A 23,220-nucleotide genomic window follows, 5' to 3' on the forward strand; every position below is an offset into this window, starting at 1 on the left:
ATTTAACAATTGTAACATTTTATTAGTAATGTGTTATATTACTTTGTTACAGCAAAAAGGAATACATTACTGTAATTGCGTTACTTTTGTAACGCGTTACTCCCATCACTGATTCTGGGTCGGGCATTGGCATGCTTTGGTTTTGAGCTGTGTGAGCAGAGCTGAAGAGGCGACGGTCCAACTTTTTTTAGTGGGCCTCCGCCTCCAAAGCTCTACTTTAGACAATCGGAGCTTCTCATGTGAGTCTGCGAAATCTAATTTAGAGTAGGAGTAAAGTAAAATTCTGGATGTGGAACATCTATGGAGGAAATATTTATTCATAATTCAAATTGAAAGTCCAAAGAGAAATTGAAAGTCCAAAGAGAAAACAAAGCAAGATCAAATTAAAAATATTTTTTATTTTTTTTTATTTTCCATTTGGCTTTTGAATTTAATATTTGGCTTTTGAATTTGAATTTAACATTGGCTTTTAATTTTCATTTAATATTTGGCTTTTGAATTTGAATTTAACATTGGCTTTTCATTTTCATTTAATATTTGGCTTTTGAATTTGAATTTAACATTGGCTTTTCATTTTCATTTAATATTTGGCTTTTGAATTTGAATTTAACATTGGCTTTTAATTTTCATTTAATATTTGGCATTTCAATTTCCATTTAACATTGCCTTTTTGTTTGGACTTGACACATGTCAATGTAAATGAGGAGGCGTGGCCCAAAGGCTGGTGGGAGGGTCTGAAACGAAAGGGGTGCAGAGGCACCTTATGAACAGCAGGGGGAGCAGACTGCTGGGGAGCATCTGTCTGCAGCTTCAGGCTTGATGGCCTCTTATTTCACATAATAGAAAAAGATGATGTAGGCTAAACACAAACAACATTTCATGCAACAACAGTGAAGTTTTCATGTAGTTACTATAATTGGGAAATTATGGAAAAAAGCAATCGATTCTATAATCTAGATCGGGAGTTTGCAGTAGTAGCAGCAGCAAACAACTGGAAACTTTTTACAATTTTCATCTGCTTTTTCACCACTAAATTCACTTCTGAGACTTTTTTATGCGATATATTAACTGTGTAGAGTTTGAATATGGGCAGTTTTACAAACGTTGACTGACCTCTTTGAAGGGAAATATATACCGACTTGGCCAAACCAAATTACACACACTGGGAAAACCAAGATGGACATAATTGCAACTAATACAAATAAACCCAACCTAAACCTAAATCACCCCTCCAGCATGGTAGCTGATGGTACGACCCAATTGGCAGGCATTTACTTCTGTTTACTTTAAACAGAAGTAAATGCTCATATAAGTAAACTACAAATGTATACAAAATGAATACATTTCTCCAGTTTCTTTTCTATTACTGTAAGACTTTTTTTTTTTATCCCACTTTTGATTATGTGGTAGCCATGGTGTTGCTGACAGGGTTTGAGTTGTTTCTTATGTTTAGAAAACATTTTGAAGTTATGGATGAAGAAATCTTAAACTTAAGTTTGATGTGGATAAAAAGAGAAGTTTGTTCTGCAATGTAATGCACTGTACTCCGACTCACTTACAGCATCCAAGCCAGGAAAGATGAGTTCGAAGACAAAGAAAAAAAGTCGGTGAGTATTGCATCTCAATCTGGTTTAATGTCCCAACTGATAACTGTAAGAGGTGGACCACCAATTGAGGAACATGCTATTTTGACCACAGTGCACACAAGCAATGTTTGAGTTACTGACACTATCACCCACACTCATAGTAAGTGAGGGCAAGTGCTGTGTGTTGGTGTAGAAACGAGAGCTTATTTGCACAACTGATTATACAAACAATACATGACAATTTCGTAACCACTTTCAAGCCCCTATACTGGAGATTTTTATTAGTCTTGGAGCACCCACCTGTATGAATTACAAACATTAATTCATCTATTTGTAACTAGTTACCACCTAAAGCTATAAGATTAAAAATGAATATCTATGCCAGTCATGTTTTATTAGAGACAAGAGGACATTAGGTGGAGCAAGTGCCTTGTTTTCAATCCGTGTTTTATTGGCCAACAAGTAAACAGCGTATGTCATTTATTTTCAAGTAAAGCACTTGAACTTTATGGCTAATCAGTCAAAGTCAAATATACTGTATATATGTTCTGGTCAAACTTGACTCCACTCCCAGCTCTTCCTATCTGCAGTATATTGATTCAGGAGGACTCCCCACCCTGTGTTGATTTGATTAATCTCTGTGCTTTGATTAGAACGTGCTTCGGGGCAACAGCACCGCCCTTCATTGACTACCTGCAAGATATTCTACGACGATATCCAGATGGTGGACAAATTTTGAAGGTGGGTACAAAGCATTATTCTTTAGATTGTTTTTTGCTTACACACACCTGGATTCTGGATTCATGGCAGAATCTTGCTTTGTTATGTTTTTTTTTTAAATTTTTTTGGTTTTTTTTTTTTTAGCTGGATTAAATTTTTATTTAAAAAAAAATTTATAAAAAAAAATTAAAAAAAAAAATTTTTTTTTTTTTAGAAAAAAAAAATTTTTTGTGTTTTTTAAATTTCTGGAAAAGCACAGGTGTTATTGATAAAATTAACAGTTCTATTTAAGTGTCCAAGTAAACCAAAACTGTGACAGTGGTCCAACTTGCACAATACCAGGACCCTAGAAACTGGAGCAGCTAAATGGAATTCAGTCTTCATTTGTTATTAGTAACAACTATACTTTTCCTACAGTGGCATATCACAATGTCTTTTGTAAAAAGTCATACATTGATATACATTGGTTCCTTTGCATTTGACAATATAGTTCAATAGGTTCCCCCATTCACAGTATGTCAGTTGATGTGGACAAAATAATACATTTATATATATAATAGTATATAGAATATATAATATAATTCAACAACACTACAAACTACAGCTTCCAAAATTACCAGTTGAATCAACAGCTCTGTGATGCAGTGTCAGCAAAACAGAACATGATAAACCACATTTATCACAGAGATGTGGAATTGGATTTCATTGGATTTAGACTGTGTATCAATTTCTCACTCTAATTTAAAGTTGTCAAGGCACGGCACACCCACACACAGGTGTCTTCAATTACTCTGGCTGATTAGAAGCCTAGTGTAAACTGGGTGGAGATGTGCTGAAAATGACATAATGTCACCAAACACTGTATTAATAAGAATTATAATTGTTGTTAGGGGAAACAGCTGTGTAGGTGGACTAAGGTTGTGCAGGGGCTTTAAGTGTAACAGTAGCAGTAATGCAGAGGAATGTGGCCATCCCTGATTGTTAGCTTTGGTCTGCTAAGTCTGCTAATGGTTATGTTTTTATTTGTCAACAGGAGCTGATTCAAAATGCAGATGATGCTAAAGCCACAGAAGTGGTTTTCATCCATGATGAGAGAAGCTATGGGACCGAGAGCCTTTGGACTGATAACTTGGGAGAATACCAAGGTATGCAGGATGTTCAGAGAATAGCCATGCTGTAGGGGGGTTATCATGTCATTTTAACAGAAATTGATAAATAGAGCAAATAGGAAGTAGCCTGACAGTTTATCAGCTTCCAAGCAAAAAGGTCCAATACTCAAATGTCAGCCCTGGTCCCTGCTTGTTGGAGTTTGTATGTTCTGCTTGTTTTTATGTGGGTTTCCTCCCATAGTTCAGTATGGTTGGCCATGGAGGACATGTGTGTAATGTTTTTTTGCTATAACCACAAATAACAGGCTGACAATAACAGGCTTTTCTGGTGACCCAACACATACTTGGTTCCTATGATCACTTGAGGAGATGGCATTAGGGTCTGCTACCCTATATCATTAACCATCAGACATAAGACAGTCTCTGCAAAACATATTACATTTAGAGTTGACTGTGGTCACCATATTAGAGAAAATACCCTAACATTGTCATAATATTACTAAAAGAACTTAAAGTGTATCCATTTTAATCAACAGTTGAGTGTTGAGACCTTCTGGCAGAAATTGCCTTATGACTAGGGTTGGGTACCTTTCGCATCTGAACAAATACCAGTATTGATACCGGTACCTCAAATTCGGTTCCGGTACCCAACGGTACTTTTTTTCGGTACTTTCCCTTTGTCTGTTATAAAAAATATATATATTTCAGTTGTAAAAATAATTCCAAACCTATTTATCCTATTAGTTTTTACTTAGAACATTTTGTACTTAAAACCCCTCCCTCTCTCCTCCCAAACCCGTCCCTACAACCTATTAAATTGAATAATTATTAAACTTGTATTCTTGTATGTGTATATTATTCTTTTTTAGCCTATTTCCTTTTCATCATGACCGTTTTTAACTGCTCTTTAATGTGTTATGTAAAGCACTTTGAATTGCCTTGTTGCTGAAAGGTGCTGTAGAAATAAAGTTGCCTTGCCTTTAAACCTCAGCCTGTCAGTCAGTCCCCAGGGCACAGAAACCACCGTTGTGCCTGCTTGTCCTACAGGAAGTGTAACGTCTAAAGCACCGCGGATTCTTTCGCCTCTCCATTAATATCGTATTACACGCTGTCTGTGTGAAGTTTTTAAAAACTGTAACCACACTTGAAACCACTTTATCGGCATTGTCGTGACTCTCTGTGACTTCAACAAAATTGCAGAGCTGACGTAGTTTGCTCTGTCCGCACCACACTCGTGTGTTTGTGTGTGTGTGTGTGTGTGTGTGTGTGTGTGTCGGACCTCTGCTCTCTGTCAACATGCAGAGAGGACAGATAAGATTGGTACCGAAATTTGGCACCGTTTGATTTTACGTGAACCAATACTCGGCAGTACCGACGTGATTCGGTCGATACTGGTAAAAGTACTGGGTTCGGTACCCAACCCTACTTATGACTGCTGATTATGTGTTTATAACCTCAGCCTCTTTACTTTTCTATCTCGCTCAATTCAAGCTGGGATAGACTTCCTCAATATAAGCAGTTATAGAGAGACTGGAAAGAATGAATGAACACACAGATGCTTAAACCTAATGTCATAAGCACTTTTATTCTGAACAATTTTTGTGTTTTGCAAAGGTCCGGCTCTCTACGCCTACAACAATGCAGCATTCACTGATGATGACTGGGAAGGAATTCAGATGGCAGGGAGGAGTGTCAAACGCAATGACCCAAACAAAGTTGGGAGGTTTGGAATCGGCTTCAACTCTGTTTACCACATAACAGGTGAAACTACGTACAGATATACGTGTATACCTAACAGTCTCAGTTTAAATGTTGGTGTTTAGAGAACAAGCGCAATAAATTAATGGGACAATATCTCTTTCCTTTTATACACAGATGTGCCAAGTATATTCAGTTCAGAGCACCTTGGCTTTATGGACCCCCAAGAAAAAATATTTGGAGAAAGAAAGGGAGGTTTTCTGTGGTCTATGGATGATGCAGAACACCAAGAAGCTCTAACGACAATGCATGATCAGTTCCAACCCTTTCGAGATATAGTGTCACTTGTAAGCAGACAAGAATGGTCAAAAGTCATCATGGAGGATCAGCACTTTGACGGGACAATTTTCAGGTTCCCCTTGCGCAAAGAGGCATCAGATATTTCAGATAATCTATATGACTCTGACAAGGTGGTTGAGCTTTTTGATAGCTTTATTGCGGATGCAGATTTAAGCCTTCTGTTCCTGAAAAATGTGACTTCTGTGTCCTTGAAGCATATCGACATACACGGCACTGTTAATACCAGACTTGAAGTGAAATCCTCGGTCCGCACAGATGTCGTTCTGGAGTCAGAAGATGAGTCGATCGTTGAGGGTTCAACAAAGTTCAAATTTATAACCCTCAACTCAGAAGACCACAAGGAAACAAAGTGGCTTGTGACAACATGTACCATGAAAGATGGCAATGTAGAAAATCTTGATTCACTCTCAAAAAAGTTAAGCTTTTTCCCCCAAGTTGACTTGGCTTTCCCTTGTGGTGAGAGCAGAGACTGTAGTGAAAGTAGACTGAGCTGCTTTCTCCCCCTCCCAAACAATGAATCCAACAAGACAGGACTCCCCGTTTATGTCAACGCGTGCTTTGGCCTCACAGACAACAGAAGACAGATCAAGTGGCAAGAGGAAGACCAGAAACATGACGAGCATGCTGTGTGGAATGAATTGCTGATAAAAGAGGTGCTCCCACAGGCATACGTCATGATCATTCAAGATGCTATCAGACTTGCCCAAGAATCTCATCTGCCTGTTTCTTCAGTATACAAGCTGTGGCCAGATATTGCCCAGATGAAGCACAAAGAGAAATGGTATGTCGTTGCTCTGGATGTTCTTCATCACTTATTCAGCCAGAATGTGGCTGTCCTTTCTCTTGCTAAAGATGAAAAAGAGTTCATCACTCCATCAGAAGCTGTGTTCCCCTGTAATGGTCCAACAAGCCCTGACATATTGGCCGCCATTAAAAAGACTTTGGTTTCCTGTGGGGAAAATCTTGTCACTTTACCAGGTAGTGTTGCAAGAGCTATAAAAGAGGCCTACCCACACTTCAACACTCTAAAACATGCGACTCCAACCTTCCTAAGGGACGTTCTCCGCAAGATTGGCGTGCACAGCATCTCTAAAGACGACAAACTCTGTCTTTTGGAGTATGTTTTGAGTGATGGAAAATACAGCGAACTCAAGGGTCTTCAGCTGCTTCCACTCAGCGATGGTTCTTTCAGGTCTTTCACAGACAAAGAGGAGGACACTGCTTTAATTGACAGCAATGAATTTCCAAGGTAGGTTTTTAATATTTGGCTTTATTCTCTTTTACAGTCTATAATAAATAGGTTAAGTTCTAATTATTGACTGTAATTTAAATTAGTTACATCCTTACTAAGTTGTTGTTGCCAAGTGTTCCCCAAATCCAATCCTAGAATTACTAGTATTGATCGGCTCACAGTACCAATTTTTAAATTTTGTTTAGGCTTTTGGTAACTCAATGTGCTGTAAAATGATATGCAAATGTCCTTGTTTTTGTTTCATGCACAATAAACAAACTTCTCCTTTGTGCAGAGCCTTGCTACCCTGCTGCAAACACCTCTTCATCCCAGATGATCTCAGTCCAGCCTGCAGTTTTCACCTGAAAGAACTGGCCAGAAAAAGTAGGATTTGATTAAAAGTTATTTACATCTGTCATCAGCATATTTTCACAATACATATACATTTATATATATTTTCTAAATCTATTTTTCAGATTTATTTAAGGTCATCAACATTGCCGTAGACCAGGTGGTTGAATATACAAAGCGGTATTTGCCACAGGACTGGAAGAAGATGAGGACGAGGCTTGTTACCTGGGACATCAGCAGCAGTCTACATCCACCTTTAGACTGGCTCCAAGAATTCTGGAAATTTCTTAACACTCACTACAAAGAGTTAAGTAATTTCATTGGAATGCCATTAATACCAGTCAGCCCCCTGTCTGTCAGTCAGCCTGTATCACTAGCAAGGCTAGAGCAGAACACAACCCTCATTTTTCAGAAAAGCAAGCAGATGAACTTGCCAGAAGAAATAGCTCAGTTGGTGAACGAAGTTGGTGGCACAGCAGTGACGGGAAACGAGTGGCTCAAGCACGAAGACCTTGACTCTTATGTGCTGTGCCCATCTCCAAGGAGTGTCATGAAAGTCTTGTTGAATTTAGATTCTCAGAATCTCATCAGAGAACTAAAGGCTGCCTCTCACATTGCAAGAGAAAAACTGAAAGATTATCTCTCTCGTCTGGATTCTCTCTCAGTCACTGAGAAAGATTTACTCTTAAAGTTGCCTCTGTTTCAAACCATGAAAGGATCCTGTGTTGCAGCTCAATCAAAACGTGCTGTGCTTCTAATTTCTGGCCTAAAAGTACCGACAGAGTTTCCTATGCCTGATTCAGTTGTGCAGTGTGCTACTGAGGCTGACCGCAGACTGTTACAGCTGCTCAAAGTAAATCTCTTGGACACCGCTGAAGCAGCCAATCTCCTCATTGAATGTATTGAGAGTAGGGCTTGCAGAAAAGAAGACACTGAGAAAATTATGACTTGGATTTTACAGCATGGTGATACCCTTTTCTCTCAAAATCAGACCTTGAAACGCAGATGTAAGGAGTTGAGCTTCATTGAAGTTAATGGAAAGCTGAAAAAGACCTCAAGCTTTTTTGATCCAAGAATTAAATCCTTTAAAGTCATTTTTGAGTCCGATTTCTTTCCTCCACCTTTGTACACTCAAACATCGCAGATGTTTCAAGGCCTAACAGATCTCGGATTGCTAAATAAAGACATATATGTCTCACCTGAGCACTTGTTGCATGCCGCCACACTGATTGACAAACTGCATGCTGACTCCAAAACTGAGGCTCTCAATAGAGCTGAGGTGCTCTTGAAGATGTTGGATACCAATGATCTACTCTCAAAGTTTTCTCCTGAGCAGCTTCATTGCCTCAAAAGGCTAAAATGGGTCCCATGTGCTATACCTGATAATGACAAAAAATCTCAGACAAGTGGTTTCTTCTGCCCGGATGAAATAAGACTTTGCATTTCTGTGAATGAGGACATTGTTGGGCATGTAATGCCACTGGTGGGAAAGTTCAGTGACAGAGTTAGCAGCAAACTTGGTTTTCAACGCCTACCCCCAGCTGAAAAGGTGATAGAGAATTTGTGCTTCTTGACATCAAAGGCACAGGAAATGGCTGATCCTGACACAAATGTGGATTTCAAAAGGAAGTTGCACACAAACACATTGCAACACGACAACTGTCAATGACTAATCACGATCGAGATCTGATTCTAAAATTGGTCGAACATAATTTTGCACTTTCTTAGTTTGGCCTGAAATCATTGCTGTCAGATAAAGAAATTTTGGCTTCTTCAGATTCTATAAAGTATACCATTGAAGGAACGCGGTAATAGAGGTAGAAGAAAACAATTCAGGATGACTTCCCAGTGCCAGTCCTCATAGAGGGTGAACAACATACCCTTAAACCACTGTCAACTGCAGTCTTCTGTGATGTGAGCAAAAATGGGTTAAAAGAGCTAAAGTACAGCCAGGAAGAAATTCATGTTGTACATGAGGAAATTCCAAAAGCAGCTGCTGAATGGTTTAACATCCGATTTCTCAGTAGCTACATCCTTGATCCAGAGTTAGTGGGAATAGAACAATATGGACAATCTGAACCGATAACAACCAGGATTAAGAACATTCTTAAAGAGTATGATGAAGAAAGTGACATCTTCAAAGAGCTCATTCAAAATGCAGAGGATGCTGGGGCCGAAGCCTGTAAATTCTTAGTGGATTTCAGAGTGCACAAAGATGCCCTAAACAGTACATTGCCTGACATCACACTTTGTCAGACGTGGGAAACCTAACATTGGGATTTTCTGTCCCCAAAGGAAAACAAGTTGGAAAAAATTGGAAAGTTTGGACTTGGATTCAATACTGTGTATCATGTGACAGATGTTCCTTCTATCCTCAGTGGCAGCAGTCTTCTCATACTTGATCCAAATGTAACTCACCTAAAGAAACACATCAAACATAAAACAAACCCGGGAATCAAGCTGGATCTCTCTCAGCAACGGCTTTTTCATTGGTTTCCTGGTCAGTTTGGACCATATGAACGCATCTTTGATTGTAATTTCAGCAGAAAAAGCCCCCCTGAACCCTATCCGGGCACTCTGATCAAACTCCCTTTTCGAACTGAGGAAGAGGCTCTCAAGTCAGAAATAAGTGCAAAGGTGTATCACAAACACAACATCATCACTTTTCAACAGCACTTTACTAACGATTCAAAAACTCACCTGCTGTTTTTGAAGAACATCAATACATTATCACTACAAAGTATCTCAAGCGATGTATCAACTCCACCAAGAGATGACGAAATAAAAACCGTTCTCACTCTCTCCAAAACCACTGTGAGTACAATGAGGATTCCTGATGAAACCAATGTGTCAAAGCAGCATCAAGCTGAGAAGTCATTGATGAAACTTGATGGGAAATGCAAAGAGGTCATTGACTGCTGCACAGTCAACATTGTCCAAATAACCAGTCAGCAATCTGGTGTAACTGAAGTCCAGCCCTGGCTGCTGTACAACTGCTTTGGGACACATCAGTCTTTGCAAATGGCCCGTCAAGAAAACAGTAAAGCAAAGTTCTCTCTGCCCATCGGGGGGATTGCTGTGCCTTTGCAAAATGATCCAGAAACTGGGAAACTGGCCTCATTACAAACAGATCTTGTTGGACAGGCCTTTTGCTTTCTTCCTCTTTCCATTAAAACAGGTCTTCCAGTTAATGTAAATGGAACATTTGCTGTGACAAGCAACCGAAAAGGTCTGTGGGAGAGTGGGGTGAAACGTGACTGGAACAAAGCCCTTCTTCAGGATCCTGTAGTGACGGCATATGTTACTGCACTTGGGGCACTAAAGAAAATGTCTGAAAACAAGCAACTGGAAACTTACTGTTATCACACCTTTTGGCCTGATAGAGAGAAAGTGAGTGAAGCTTTCAAGCCTTTGGTAGATGCATTGTACTCCGCCATTGCTCAGCACTCCAATGGCCCAGAGCTCTTTAGTGATGGAGAACACTGGTGCTCAATGAACAGTGCCATATTTCTACATGAGAGCATCGAAGAGGATAAAGACATCAGTGCACTTGCAATGCAGGTATGCAAGAAACATGTTAAGGCACCCAACTATGTTGTTCCTCTTCCACTGTGGGTGAGAAATAGCTTCAAACAGTCTGACCTAGAGAAGGTTTTACAGAACAGAACATGGAACTGGGACGAGTTTTACCAAGAAGCAGTGTTTAACAACCTTGGTACCATGGACCCTAAGAGTAGAGATGCTCTTGTGCTGCATGCTATTGACCTTAATATCAAAGAAATCGACAAGCTACTGGTCTGCTATCCATGCATCCCCACAAAAGGCGGACAGCTGCAGCATATCAGGAAACTTGTGAATCCGTCAGGAAAAGTGGCCTGTCTTTTTGAACCAGAAGAAGGACGCTTGCTTGGTGGTACCAAAGATGACTTTTGCTCGCCCAAAAGGATTAAACGCTTGTTGGAACTTGGAATGGCAAATGATCATCTCCCATTGGAAGACATCACAGAGAAAGCAGGCACAATCCCCAAAACCTGGAGCACTGACAAAAAGAAAGCATATGGGCATTTGAATTGTCTTCTTGAACTTATGAACAATCACAGTAATGATGAAGACTCTCTCCACTGGGAAACACTGAGAATGACTGAATTTCTCCCAGCATTTTCCCCCGGTGATACAAAAAGGGAAAAAAATGCAACACTTAGAAGACCCACTGATATTTTTAGTGACAAATGCTCCCCACTTGTTAACATGACACAACACATGCTGGATCATACCAATCTGAGAATACACAATGCTAATCCAGTCCTGCAAATGTTGGGAGTTCATCACAGTCCAAGTCCTGAGCAAGTGCTTCAGCAGCTGCAAGAAGCATGTGAGCAATCTCAATCCATTGACCGATCAATGCTTCACACTATAGCATATGAATGCTATAAGTTTCTGAATCAGTGTCTCAGTGATTCTGGGGATTCCACTTTAATTTCACAAAGGGCAAATTCATTCCCATTCATTCTTGTTGGCAGCACATTTGTAAATGTGAATCGTGTAGCTGAAAATGAGCAATTTGAAGCAAAACCCTATCTCTATTTACTTCCACCTGCCTTCACTGGTTTCAGGAGCCTCTGGGAAAGTGTAGGTGTTGAAAAATGTTTTACAAGCAGTCAGTTTTCAACTGTGCTTCAGGAATTGCACTCTCAACATGGTAACAAGACCCTACCAAAGAGTGCCCTATCAATTTGCCTCACAATTTTAACAGCCATATATGAGGCCAAAGAGAAAATAACGGGTGACTTTCTGATACCCAACAAACATGGTGTTTTACAACCTGCATGTGAGATGTTTTACAACGACAGCCCATGGATGCCAGTCGCTTCAGATGTCCCATTATGTCACGAGAATATCTCACGTGTTGTGGCTCGCCACTTCAGAATCAAAACTACCAGGCATCATACCCTGCAAAACCACGTAGTTGAGAACATTTCACCATTTGCTTTTCAGTTTGAACAGCAGGAACAACTAACTGTTCGAATTAAAAACATAATTTCAGCCTATCCATCGAAGAAGGATATCCTTAAAGAGCTTATCCAAAATGCTGATGATGCAGAGGCAACAGAAATTCACTTTGTTTGGGACAAACGACAGCATGGCAAAGAAAAAACCTTTGGGAAGAAATGGAACCAACTGCAAGGTCCAGCACTGTGTGTGTTCAACAACAAAGTGTTTTCTGATGCTGACCTGGCTGGCATTCAACAGCTGGGAGAAGGAGGAAAGCACAACTCTCCAGGGAAGATAGGAAAATACGGAGTAGGATTCAACTCTGTTTACCATCTGACTGACTGCCCCTCAATCCTCACTGGAGATAAACTACTCTGCATTTCTGATCCTAATCAAAAATACATTGAAAGTCAATCAGACAAACCACCAGCTGGCACTGGCTATAAACTGGCTGACACTTTCAAGAACATGTACATCGATGTCTACAAATCCTTTCTTCCTGACAAATTTTCTCTTAAAGAGGGCACCATGTTCAGATTACCTCTAAGGATGGGTACCATGGCAAACAGCTCTAAAATATCAAAGCAGGGAGTCACTGACCATGACATGGAAGAACTATGCTCTGCCCTCTCTGAAGATCCTGAAGGACTAATTCTGTTTCTGAAAAACATCTGCAAAATAGAAGTCCATGAAATCAGTGAACATTCAGGGAAACTCGAAACCATCTTCATGGTTGAAAAAAGTATTCCACAGAAATGCAGAGAAGTAAAAGATGCTTTTGTAAAACTTCAACAACATGCGCTGCAATCTGACAAACCAATAATGCCAGACAAGGCCATTTATGGAACCATGATTTCAACCTCCGATAAAAGACAAACTAGATGGATCACTGCAGAGCAGTTTGGCTCATTCAAAAACAGTGGTGATGGAGAACTATCAGACAAACTTCCCCAAGCAGCAATAGCGGCTCGTGTGAGCTCAAAGAGTTTGAATCCAGAATTATTCAGACCTATGGATTTTATTGGAGAAGCCTTTTGTTCACTTCCTTTGCCAGGGAGAACTGGACTGCCAGTGCATGTCAATGCAAACTTTGAGGTAGATTCTGCCAGAAGAAGCCTTTGGAAAGAAGATGGGCAAAGTCAAAAATCTAACTGGAATGAATCTTTGAAACAGAATGTCATTGCTCCACTGTATGCGGATCTCCTTCATTACATCAGCCGTAGCATTGCAGAAAAGAAAGTCCCTTTTTTATGTATTGAGTCATGCTTCAGTAGCTCATACTTGTGTTTTTGGCCCACTGTGTCCAAAGATGTTGGCCAGGATTGGCATGGAATGATACATGAGGTATACAGATCAATCAAAGAAAGAGGCCTTAATCTGATTCCAGTGATGAGGACTTCAACACGTGTAACTGCAGTCAGAGAATTTAAGGAATACTCTTTTGACTGGTGTAATGTCGGAGAAACTGAAACAACAAAGGCACCTTACCTGACACATTCAGTAAGCGATGAGATGAATCCCATTTTGGAAGATCTTGGAATGAAATTGGTTCCTTCTTTCATGCAAAAAGTTTGGAAAAGTTTCAGAGCCGCTGACATTAAAGTAAAAGATGTAAATGCTTCAACTGTGCAGGCTTTCCTGAGAGAAAAACCCCTCAATGACCCAACCCAAACAGATGAAGAGTTACCGCTGCCAATAACTGCCACTCTAATCAGAGATGAAACGAGATGTTCAAAGCTCTTGAGTTTCTGCTTAAAAGATTTAGACCCGAAAAAGATCACCAATTCCAGTTTACTGAATGGGCTTCCACTTCTTCTCACAAGAGATAAAGTTTTGAGAGTTTTCAACTCCAACTCTCCCAAGCTGATAACAAGATATGAGAGTCTGTTCTCTGGCTACGAGGACCAATTTGCAGATTATCTGACCAACAGTGACCACATTTCTCTACAATGTTTACAAAGTTTAAACCTTGTCAAACGTTTGACAGTTCCCTGTGCAGTGAAATATCTGAAACCTTTAATTCAGCAGCTTCTTCAGGACTGTGAAGTTAATCGACACAGTGGTCTTCATGTCCCAAATGAGTCAATGTTGAAGTGGCTGAAATCACTTTGGAAGTTCTTAATGAGCGAAATTAAACCTGCAACATCTAGTGGTGATGAACAAAGTCTGACATTAAGTGATGTGAGGAAGCTCTTCAGTGACTGCTCCATTTTACCAGTTGTGTGTCCAAGGTTAAAGAACAAGCACCTTCTGCAAACAATGAAAGGCATGCCGAGTGTGATTGAGTTCTCCTCCGAGATGGATATATCGGGCATCCTCTTTAAACTTGGTTTTATGAAGCTTGACAATGTATTCTTTACTGACATACATGTAGACCGACATTTACGTTCACTTCTACACCCTGAACTTATGCATGTGAATGATACAAGCGCTGTGTTGGACCAGGTCTACAACATTAACCACTCAGAGTTCCCCCAGCTATCCATTAATGAGATGAAAGAGCTTCAGCGTTTCCTGCAGTCTGGAGAATCCAAGTCCAAAGACAAACAAGAGTATCAGAGAAAGCTCAAATCCTTGCCATTATTTGAAACAATACATGGTAACCGAGTAAGGATTGATGGACCTAAAGAGGTATTTGTCCTCAACAGCAGTTATTCAAAGACATTTCCTGATTTGTTCAACCTGGCCGACAGCAACAGCATTTTTCTCCAATGCAATCCAGATAACTGCAGTCTGTCAGAAACATTGAAAATCCAAATCCTGACTGATTTGGACTATTTCATGAAGTTCATTCTGCCCGTTGTACACACACTCACAGAGATTCAGATGCTTCAGTGCCTCAAACTGTTACTGTCACCACTGTTCAATTATTTTCAGAATAAGGACAAAATTATCTCCTCAATGAAAACAGTGAAATTGATTCGCAGTTCCCAAGGCAGATTGGAGACTGTATCATACTACTTTGACAAGAGTGTGGATCTGTACAAGAAAATGTTGCCCCAAGAGAGATTTGTGCCTGAGAGATTTTGGACTCAGTTGTGTGAAGAAAATCTACAAACGGAAAGACCAAAAGAGTTGCTCAGAGACCTTGGAATGAAGCATGTCGTGTCAAAAGATGACATCATAAATTTTGCACAACAGTTAGAATCAGAAGCAAAAGGAAATGGTCAACTTGAAGAGTTGAAATTGAAATCATCTTCAATTTTCAAAGCAGCCTTGAATATCGTGAGCAACGACAAAAACAACGAGGAAAGATTGCTGGAGAGCATAGCTGACATCAATTTCATTTTTCCTGTGAAAATTCGAAAAGAACTGTGCAACTTTCACCAACCATTTGCTGCTGAGAGAAACACTGTTAAAATAAGAGGATCTTTGATAGAAAGTGATCCTAAGCATCAAGAGCTGATTTGGTCTTCAATGCCAATTATACATTTACCGGTTTATAAGTCACAGAAGCTCATGCCAATGCTGAAAGATGCAGGAGTGCATGAACAACCACCTTCACACTGTGTAACCAGTAACATGAGCAACATCTGTCAGTCGCCCTGTAAATCTGACCAGTTGATTAAAACCCGTGCTAATGTGTTTCGAAGTGCGTATGCCTACCTGCAAGCAAACGGGTTTAAAGGCCAACCACTAGCTGGTCTTCCTGTTGTGTTGGTTGAAAAAGACAAAGAACTTGTGAGGACTGATGATACTACTTTTTCACTCCCCCATGGCCATGAGTTCAGACCGTATTTGTACAACATTTCTCCACAAGATGTCATGTTTGCAGAGTTCTTCAAGAAAATTGGTGTAAAGGACAAACCTACTGCAGAGCAGTATTGTAATGTTCTAGCAGCAGTTTATGCTGATTCCAGTGATAAACCCCAACCTAACCCAAACCAACAGAAAACTGTGAAACGTGCTGTTGAGCAGCTTTTCATGTTAATCAAAACTCAACGAAACCAGCCTCTTGTTGACGATGTAAAGACTTTGTATCTTCCTGCAGTAGATGGTAAATTATACGCATCGTGCACACTCCACTACAACGATACAACGTTTGAGACCAAAAGGTTGGAAGAAGCGCTGGAGAATAGGTTCCTGTTGCTGGAGAAACTCGGTGAATGTCATTTGGGCCGTGACATTTATGAGCATCATCGGTTGCTGCAATTGCTGCCTCAGAAATTTAAGCCTATAATGCTGTCTCAGTTCACGGAGGAGAAAGTAGTGGAATCACACATGCAGCTTTGTGAGTTTGGGACTGACTGTGAATTTAGTGGATGGTTTAACAAACATCTGTCCTCAGAAGCATTTGCACATGGACTGATTTGTCTTATCAGAGAGCAGTCTCAGGGAGAAATAACACAAGAAGATGCTACTGACATGTGCAAGAAGACATTTGGGAGTATTGAGATTATCTGCTGCAAAAGTCTGAAAACTAAGCTTTGGGTGAATGAACAACCACTACACAAAACTGCCACTGAAACCAATGTTTTTGTCAAACAAGGGCAACAAAGTTGCGTCTTTTACTTGAAACACAACAATGACATGGCTCCCATGGTAATAAGTGGCATCAACATGACATTAACAAAGGAGATTAATGCTCTTTTAGGTAACAGAATGGCATCACATTACCTCCTAGTCCTTGGACATCTTCTCGTGTGTGACAGTCTGCAAGATGTTCAGAAATGTCTGGCTAACAGTGGGATCCATGACAGTGCTGAAACTAAAAGCTTCCCCTGCAATCCACCAGCCCCTGGAACACAAATTCCAGAGGAATGGTTTGATTCCTTAGACATGAACATCCTCAATAACTTTGAAGAGGGGGAATATGTTGGCTACAGCACTAACAACAAGTTTGTTTATGCAGTTATTGTTGAAAAACTGCCTCTGCACTCTGGACCATATTCACAAAGATACAAAATAGAAATTGGAGAAGATGAGCCAATTGAAGTCAGTTGTCTTGACCTGTATCAGTTTAAGCGACAAAAGAAGCCAGAATCTGAAGGGAGGACTTGCACGTCTGCCGAAGCTTCTTGCATGGAGCTGGTGCCACTAGCTGGAGCTGTGCCACATTCTTCCAAACCATCAACTACAAGTTCCTCCTCTACGAGATCCTCACCAGCCTCTCTTGACGAAGCTAAAATGGAAATCGACAAATGTTTGGCAGAGATCTGGACTCTTCCTCAGGAGGATAGGCTTAAAGCCATCAAACGACTGTACCTTAGATGGCATCCTGACAAAAACCCAGACTGCCCTCTTCTTGCCACAGAGGCATTCAAATACTTGAAGAATCAAATTGATGACCTTAGCAAAGGCAAAACTGCAGGTTCGTCCTATCCAAGCGGAAACTCAAATTTCAGTAACTCAAATTTCAGTAACTTCTATCAGGATTGGAATCAGGAGGCCAGACATCACAGAAATGGCAGAGAGAGATTCTCTAGAGACAACCATTCCTACAACTTTTGGACCCATAATGAAAATGTCCCAAAGCCGAACAAAGAGGAGGCCCAGCGGTGGTGTAGACAAGCTCGTTGTGATCTTAACGCAGCTCACAAAGATGTTGGTGGGGCGAGCACAGAGTGGTGTCTCTTCAAAATTCACCAAGCAGTGGAAAAATCTCTCATAGCTGCAAAATATAAAAGAGATGGTCGACATCCCAATAGCAGCTCTATTTCAGCCCTTGCCGCACAAGTTTCCCTCTACAACCTCCAACTGAGAGTTCTGCCTCAAATTGTGGAGAATCTGAAGATGCTGGGAGTGGATGCCAAGAAGACTCAGTATCCCAACTGCCATCCATTTCCCCACATTCCTAATGAAAGGTTCAAATTAGAGAATGAAATGTTAGCACTGGACAAGGCATCTGAGCTTCTTAGTAAAGTAGAGGCATATGTGAATTAGGGATTCAAGACAAACAGAAATGTCACATTAGCAGAGGATTTAAGATGTTTTGACTATGTTTTGTTAAAAATGCTGTTAGCCATGTTGTGATATTGTGATATTGACTATGTTTTGTTAAAAATGCTGTTAGCCATGTTGTGATATTGAAACAATACTATAAACAAAATAAGATTTCTGAAATGAAAAAGATTGTTTCATTTGTTACTTATTACTGAAGACTCATTAATATGTCACTAAATGCATATGTTCTAAAAAATCTTAATATCAAAGCATTTTGTAAAATATTTTTTGTTTTTCATTTTGTAAACATTTTGACTCGAGGACCAATTTATTCTCATTAATACTTTTATTATGAAAATGCAAATGTTTTTTGTAAACTTTTATGACTATATATTACTTTATGAAACTGTAAAAGTTGTTTAGCAATGTTGTAATCATTTAAAACTACTACTCACTTAGGACAGATATAATCTCTGTATGACATCACTGGTTTCAAACATCTTGCAAAAGGACTGCATTTGAAAATTAGCCATCTAGCTAACACGGATACAAATAAAAAAAATGTTGATTAATGTCCTTATTAATAAATAAAATGTTGTGTTTTTTTATCATTTATAACTAGTCACAGAGGATCAATATCAGTACTGTACAACTGTTGTGAAAATGCAAAAAAAATCAAAGAATTTAGTGGACATGTCACCATAGTTAATTTTTGTTACAGATGTTAAAATAAAAAATAAAAATGAAATTCATTGAAAGATAAAACTGCATTTCCTGTTTTTAAATACCACAATCTGCTGTGACACAGTATCACTATAACTAGTAAATTCACTTGCTCTGTCCTTTTCCCGATGATAGTATTTACTAAAGACATCTTAAAAGGTACTATAATCCATTGGTTGTTTTTTAAATTGGGTTGCAACCCACATGTTTGAGATTTCTGCAAAATTATACTTCCAATAGTAAAAGATTATGTTAAATATGTAGGCTAGGATGGAAGACCTTTTCAGAGTCATATTACATCTGTAATGGTTGCTTCACTGTTGCACCACAAGGTATAAAAACTCAGTATGAGGTTGTGGAGATATTTTTCGAATTGAGCTTTAAGGCACCGATGATAAACCTACGCAAATTATTTTGGCTGATTATATCTTCACAGAAATGTGTGGGGTGTAAAAAGACTGCGGTTGATTCATATGTCATAGACTCTTGTTAGCTTTGTTGATAATGGATGATACCCCACAACCTTTAAATATTCTTTTTTTTTTTTTAAAGAATATTTTGGGCATTTTGGCCTTTAATCAATTGGACAGCTGTATACAGGAAAGGGGAGAGAGAGAGGGGTAAGACATGCAGCAAAGGGCCGCAGGTCGGAATCGAGCCCTGGGCCGCTGCTGTAAGGACTGAACCGCACGCTCTACCAGGTGATCTCCCAGGGCGCCCCCGGACTTTGAATATTCTTATTGGACAGGACACCTGAATGTTCCGTTGCCAGTGAAGACAAACATTTCAAGTTAAAAGCACTTTTTTATTCATTAAGAAATCATGTTATGAAAATAATGACAACTAACCATATATCAGACAAATGTATCTTTCCATTATGTTAACAACAAAAGTTTGCTCTGGAGGATCTCAGCTGTCACCAGAACATAGCCGTCTTCTCCATGTGCTCGGAGTGTGCTTCGTCTCATCCTGGAAGTGGCCAGTTCCCACTGTTCTTTCATATTATAAAATGTTTAGAAGGCTTTTCATGTCTCTTCCCAATGTCCACACGTGAGAATATATTTCAAATAATCTTTGTTTGTGGGGGAGAAGTTCACATATATACCAGATTCAGTCTTTGTGTTATGCTTCATGTCGTCTCCTCTACCTATTAATAATTTACACCAAACCTGTACATACTTACAGCAGGCTGGAGCCTGTTTCTGAAGGGATGCACACATAGAAAAAAGAAGCAACATACGGTGAAGTGCATCTTTACAAAGTCAATGTAATAAGGTGGGAGGTCAAGGTGTTACGAGCATGTTAGACACTTGCCTTCATACAGTACATGCAACTCACAACATTGTTCAACTCGCATTCAACCTTATGGCACTCCAAACGAGGCTATGACATTCCACATCAAAACCATACCAACTGCAATTTCTTCCAGTCTTTTGCTTTAAAACACACATTCAACACAACTGACAATAGAGACAGACAATAAAATATTGGAGTAAGAGTGTGTTTGTAATGGCTGATGTTATGATCAAGTATATTCATCTTAGCCAAAAAGATGAAAGATTGGGTGCAATAAGAGCAGGATTAACCATACCTAACCTCCCTCTGCATATTCCCTCCCTATCCAACAGCTGATAAACGTCACAAAATTGAGTTAAACAGGAGCCGGGATAGGAACAGGCAAACACTTAAGGCTTAATTCATATAATTATTTGGCATGTTGCCAATAGTAAGCAACCATTATATTCCTCGCCATCTCATGACTTCGAATGATTGGCACTTACTTTCTGCAGTCATTCAAAGCAACAGCTTTCACATCACTCATATTGCATTTTGTTCAGATAAAATAACTATTATTACACATTTTAGATTTAGAAAAGAATGAGATTGAGTCACAACAAATCTATTTCTATTTTCTACGCGTTCTGTTACTGACACCACAAACTAAAAGGACTACTGCTGGAATGAGCAACGAATAACACTAACTGCCCCTCCGACACCACTGCTGTGTGCTTCTTTGTTGATGCAATAACCTGATCTGAACTGAGTTGGAACACGAAAATCAGTGTTCACATTAGGGTGCAGTCTTATCAGGAGATCTGCTCCTACACATGTAATGAAAATGTAGGTGGGATAGACATTTTTTTATGAAAAGCAGGTCAGATCTGCAACTGCACAGGAGGCTCTGTGAACACAAAACATATTAGAGCTAGTTTGAACCAGGGTTAGGGTACTGGCGTCAGTCCTGTTCTATGGCACAAGTGTATGGCAAACACAACTAACATTCATGATATTGGAGATTGACAAAGTAAATTATGTTAATGGCACAGTGTAATATTTTACCTTAACCACCTGCTGTACTGCTATTGGGTGTCCTGGGTTTAAGTAGTCAGACGCTCTATCATACATAAAATAATTCTCTTCAACAAAACCAAAACACCTTTAAACGATTATTTGTTGAGGCAAGATATCCCAGGGAGAAAACAGACATGAGGTTTGTGTCGATTTGATTTCTCTTGGAATTTTCTCTCCATTTTGCTGTGAAGTTTTGCATCCGTGTTGCTTTCATATTCCCCCTCTGTGAGCTGAAAGAAGAGCTCGCTTTATTTCAACGGAAGCAATACTGACCCCAGGCCTGCTACAATTACGAGCCTCACATCGACTGTCCTGCTGCCTCCTGTTGTGTGATAAACGATGTGGAGGGGCAGCGCTCACATGTTGTAAGCCACATATATGGGGTCCAGCTGGTCGGCCAGGAATCCGTCTCTGAGGTGCATGCGTTGCTTCTCCCCTCTGGAGTTGATGGGGATGACGCCGGGGTCGACCACCACCACCACCCCTACGATGAGGTAGTGCTCCTCCAGCACCACGTTGGTGACCAGGGCCACCAGGTCCAGGGCCTCCTGCTCCGAGCCCTCCAGCTCCACAACCACCACCAGCAGGTTGGTCCAAGTGAACACCGCACTGGAGGGAGGGAGGGAGGAGGGAGTGGTGAATGCATGGAGGGAAGGAAGAAAAGAAAGGGGAGACAAGTACACAGAAAAGATGAAAGGAGGAGGAAAGGAGATGAGCATAAGGGAAAGACAGAAGAAGAGGAAAAGCAAAAAAGGGCAGATGAGAGAAGTTAGAAGTCAGAAAAATGTATGTTGCTAAACTTTATTTTGAATATAACATGGGTAAACGTGACTACATAATGAATAATTCTAAAAACTAAATAGCAATAAAGTTGTGATCTAATAACTGATGTAAATTTCTCACCATTCAGCTATGCTCTTGTGAGAACGGATAACAGAGGTCTCGATGTCAATTGGGTGATACCTCATTCCCCTCAACTCCAGAGTCTCATCAAGGGAGCCCACTACATAGAGGGCGTCATGACGCTCTGATATAGTTTTGAGGTGAAGTTGGAGAGAAAAGCAGGGGGTAGAAATATATCTTTAGTTTTCTGTGGTGACAAAAATCTAAGTATGAGTCCAGCTTACACTAAAAGCAATGTACTAACTGTGAGTTAGAGCGAGCACTTGTGATTCTCACCTCCACTGGCATCAGTCAGGTCCGTGCGCCGCAGGAAGCCCAGGTAGCCCGTCCTCGCCCAGACAGTCTGGGTGTCGCCGAAGCTGAGCTTGGTGTTGAAGTGGTCAGCATGTAGCGCCTCCTCACCGTAAACTGTGTAGTAACCTGTGGCATTGTGAGGACTGCTCACCCAGACCTATTACACACAGAGAAATGACAGTTACACAAATGATCACACACATCAGGCGCTCTATCAAGTTATGGATCACTGTCCAACATTTATATAAAAAGGGAATACATGTATTGACTGGTCTTCATTGGCAATACAATTACAAATACAAATGATTGCAACTGTTGTTTGTGTTGTTTCCGCTTTGAAAATAACCAGTTTGCGTAGTCTCTCTCCCTGAGAAATCTAGCAGGTTCTTCTAAATCTCTTACTCCGATTACAGAAATGAGTTGTTTCGTTTGTATGAGGTTTCAGAGATCACTTTACTGCAGAAAGCTAACTGTAACTTTATAACATAAGTGCATGTTAGTACACTCATTGTAGGTCAAAACCAGGTGGAACAGGTTAGGGTGAAATAAGTGAAAAACAAAGATGACGCTGGGACTTACCTCTCCTAGATGGGAGTCTCCCAAGGGTCCTTTAGTTTCTGTGTTGGCAATGATCACCTTCACTCCTGGAAGGATCTACAACAGCACACAGACCCATATTGATATTCCAAAGCTTTAGAAAAGGAGCGACCTTTTTGCAGTGTAGGGTCACAGTTGTTTGTAGTGTTTTACGTGATGACGTACCTTCCCAGACTCCATCAGTGGCAAGCTGTGTGGCGACCCTCTCTCTACCAGGCGAACCCTAAAGAAATAAAAGGGCAAAGTGAGCAATTTTATATCTCCATTTTGATTAAATTTGTCAACATGTAAAAAACAAGTGTGAAAAAAGGTTCATTTTTAAGATTTGATGTATTCATATGCTAGAAAATTATGTACTAGCATTTGTTGAAGAAAAGGGAGTTATTCATAACTGTGTGTGTTTTAGTGTTTTTTTTTTATT

The 23,220-nt window shown here is 40.0% G+C and overlaps 2 protein-coding genes across 12 annotated transcripts in view; one reads left to right on the forward strand and one right to left on the reverse strand.

Annotated features, from left to right (window-relative positions):
• Window positions 1-1,455: 1,455 nt before the first annotated feature.
• Window positions 1,456-18,695, forward strand: si:dkeyp-118h9.7 (sacsin). The gene is given in 8 exon segments (XM_039818086.1): window positions 1,456-1,607; window positions 2,240-2,327; window positions 3,340-3,451; window positions 5,030-5,176; window positions 5,291-6,722; window positions 7,000-7,088; window positions 7,181-8,689; window positions 8,692-18,695. Coding segments are annotated over 8 exon segments (12,645 nt in total). The 5' UTR covers window positions 1,456-1,578; the 3' UTR covers window positions 17,931-18,695.
• A 2,654-nt stretch (window positions 18,696-21,349) lies between these two features.
• dip2a (disco-interacting protein 2 homolog A) overlaps window positions 21,350-23,220 on the reverse strand; it is an 81,914-nt gene continuing 80,043 nt past the window's right edge. For all 11 annotated transcript variants that reach the window (XM_039818097.1, XM_039818092.1, XM_039818091.1 and 8 more), the window contains 5 exons: window positions 22,965-23,022; window positions 22,782-22,856; window positions 22,185-22,359; window positions 21,909-22,032; window positions 21,350-21,614 (listed from right to left, as the gene is read on the reverse strand). In XM_039818097.1, the coding sequence (XP_039674031.1) occupies window positions 21,362-21,614; window positions 21,909-22,032; window positions 22,185-22,359; window positions 22,782-22,856; window positions 22,965-23,022 (685 nt within the window). In that variant the 3' untranslated portion in view covers window positions 21,350-21,361. The remainder of the gene's footprint in view (window positions 21,615-21,908; window positions 22,033-22,184; window positions 22,360-22,781; window positions 22,857-22,964; window positions 23,023-23,220) is intronic.

Source organism: Perca fluviatilis, chromosome 12 (assembly GCF_010015445.1).
Source record: "Perca fluviatilis chromosome 12, GENO_Pfluv_1.0, whole genome shotgun sequence".
NCBI lineage: Eukaryota > Metazoa > Chordata > Actinopteri > Perciformes > Percidae > Perca > Perca fluviatilis.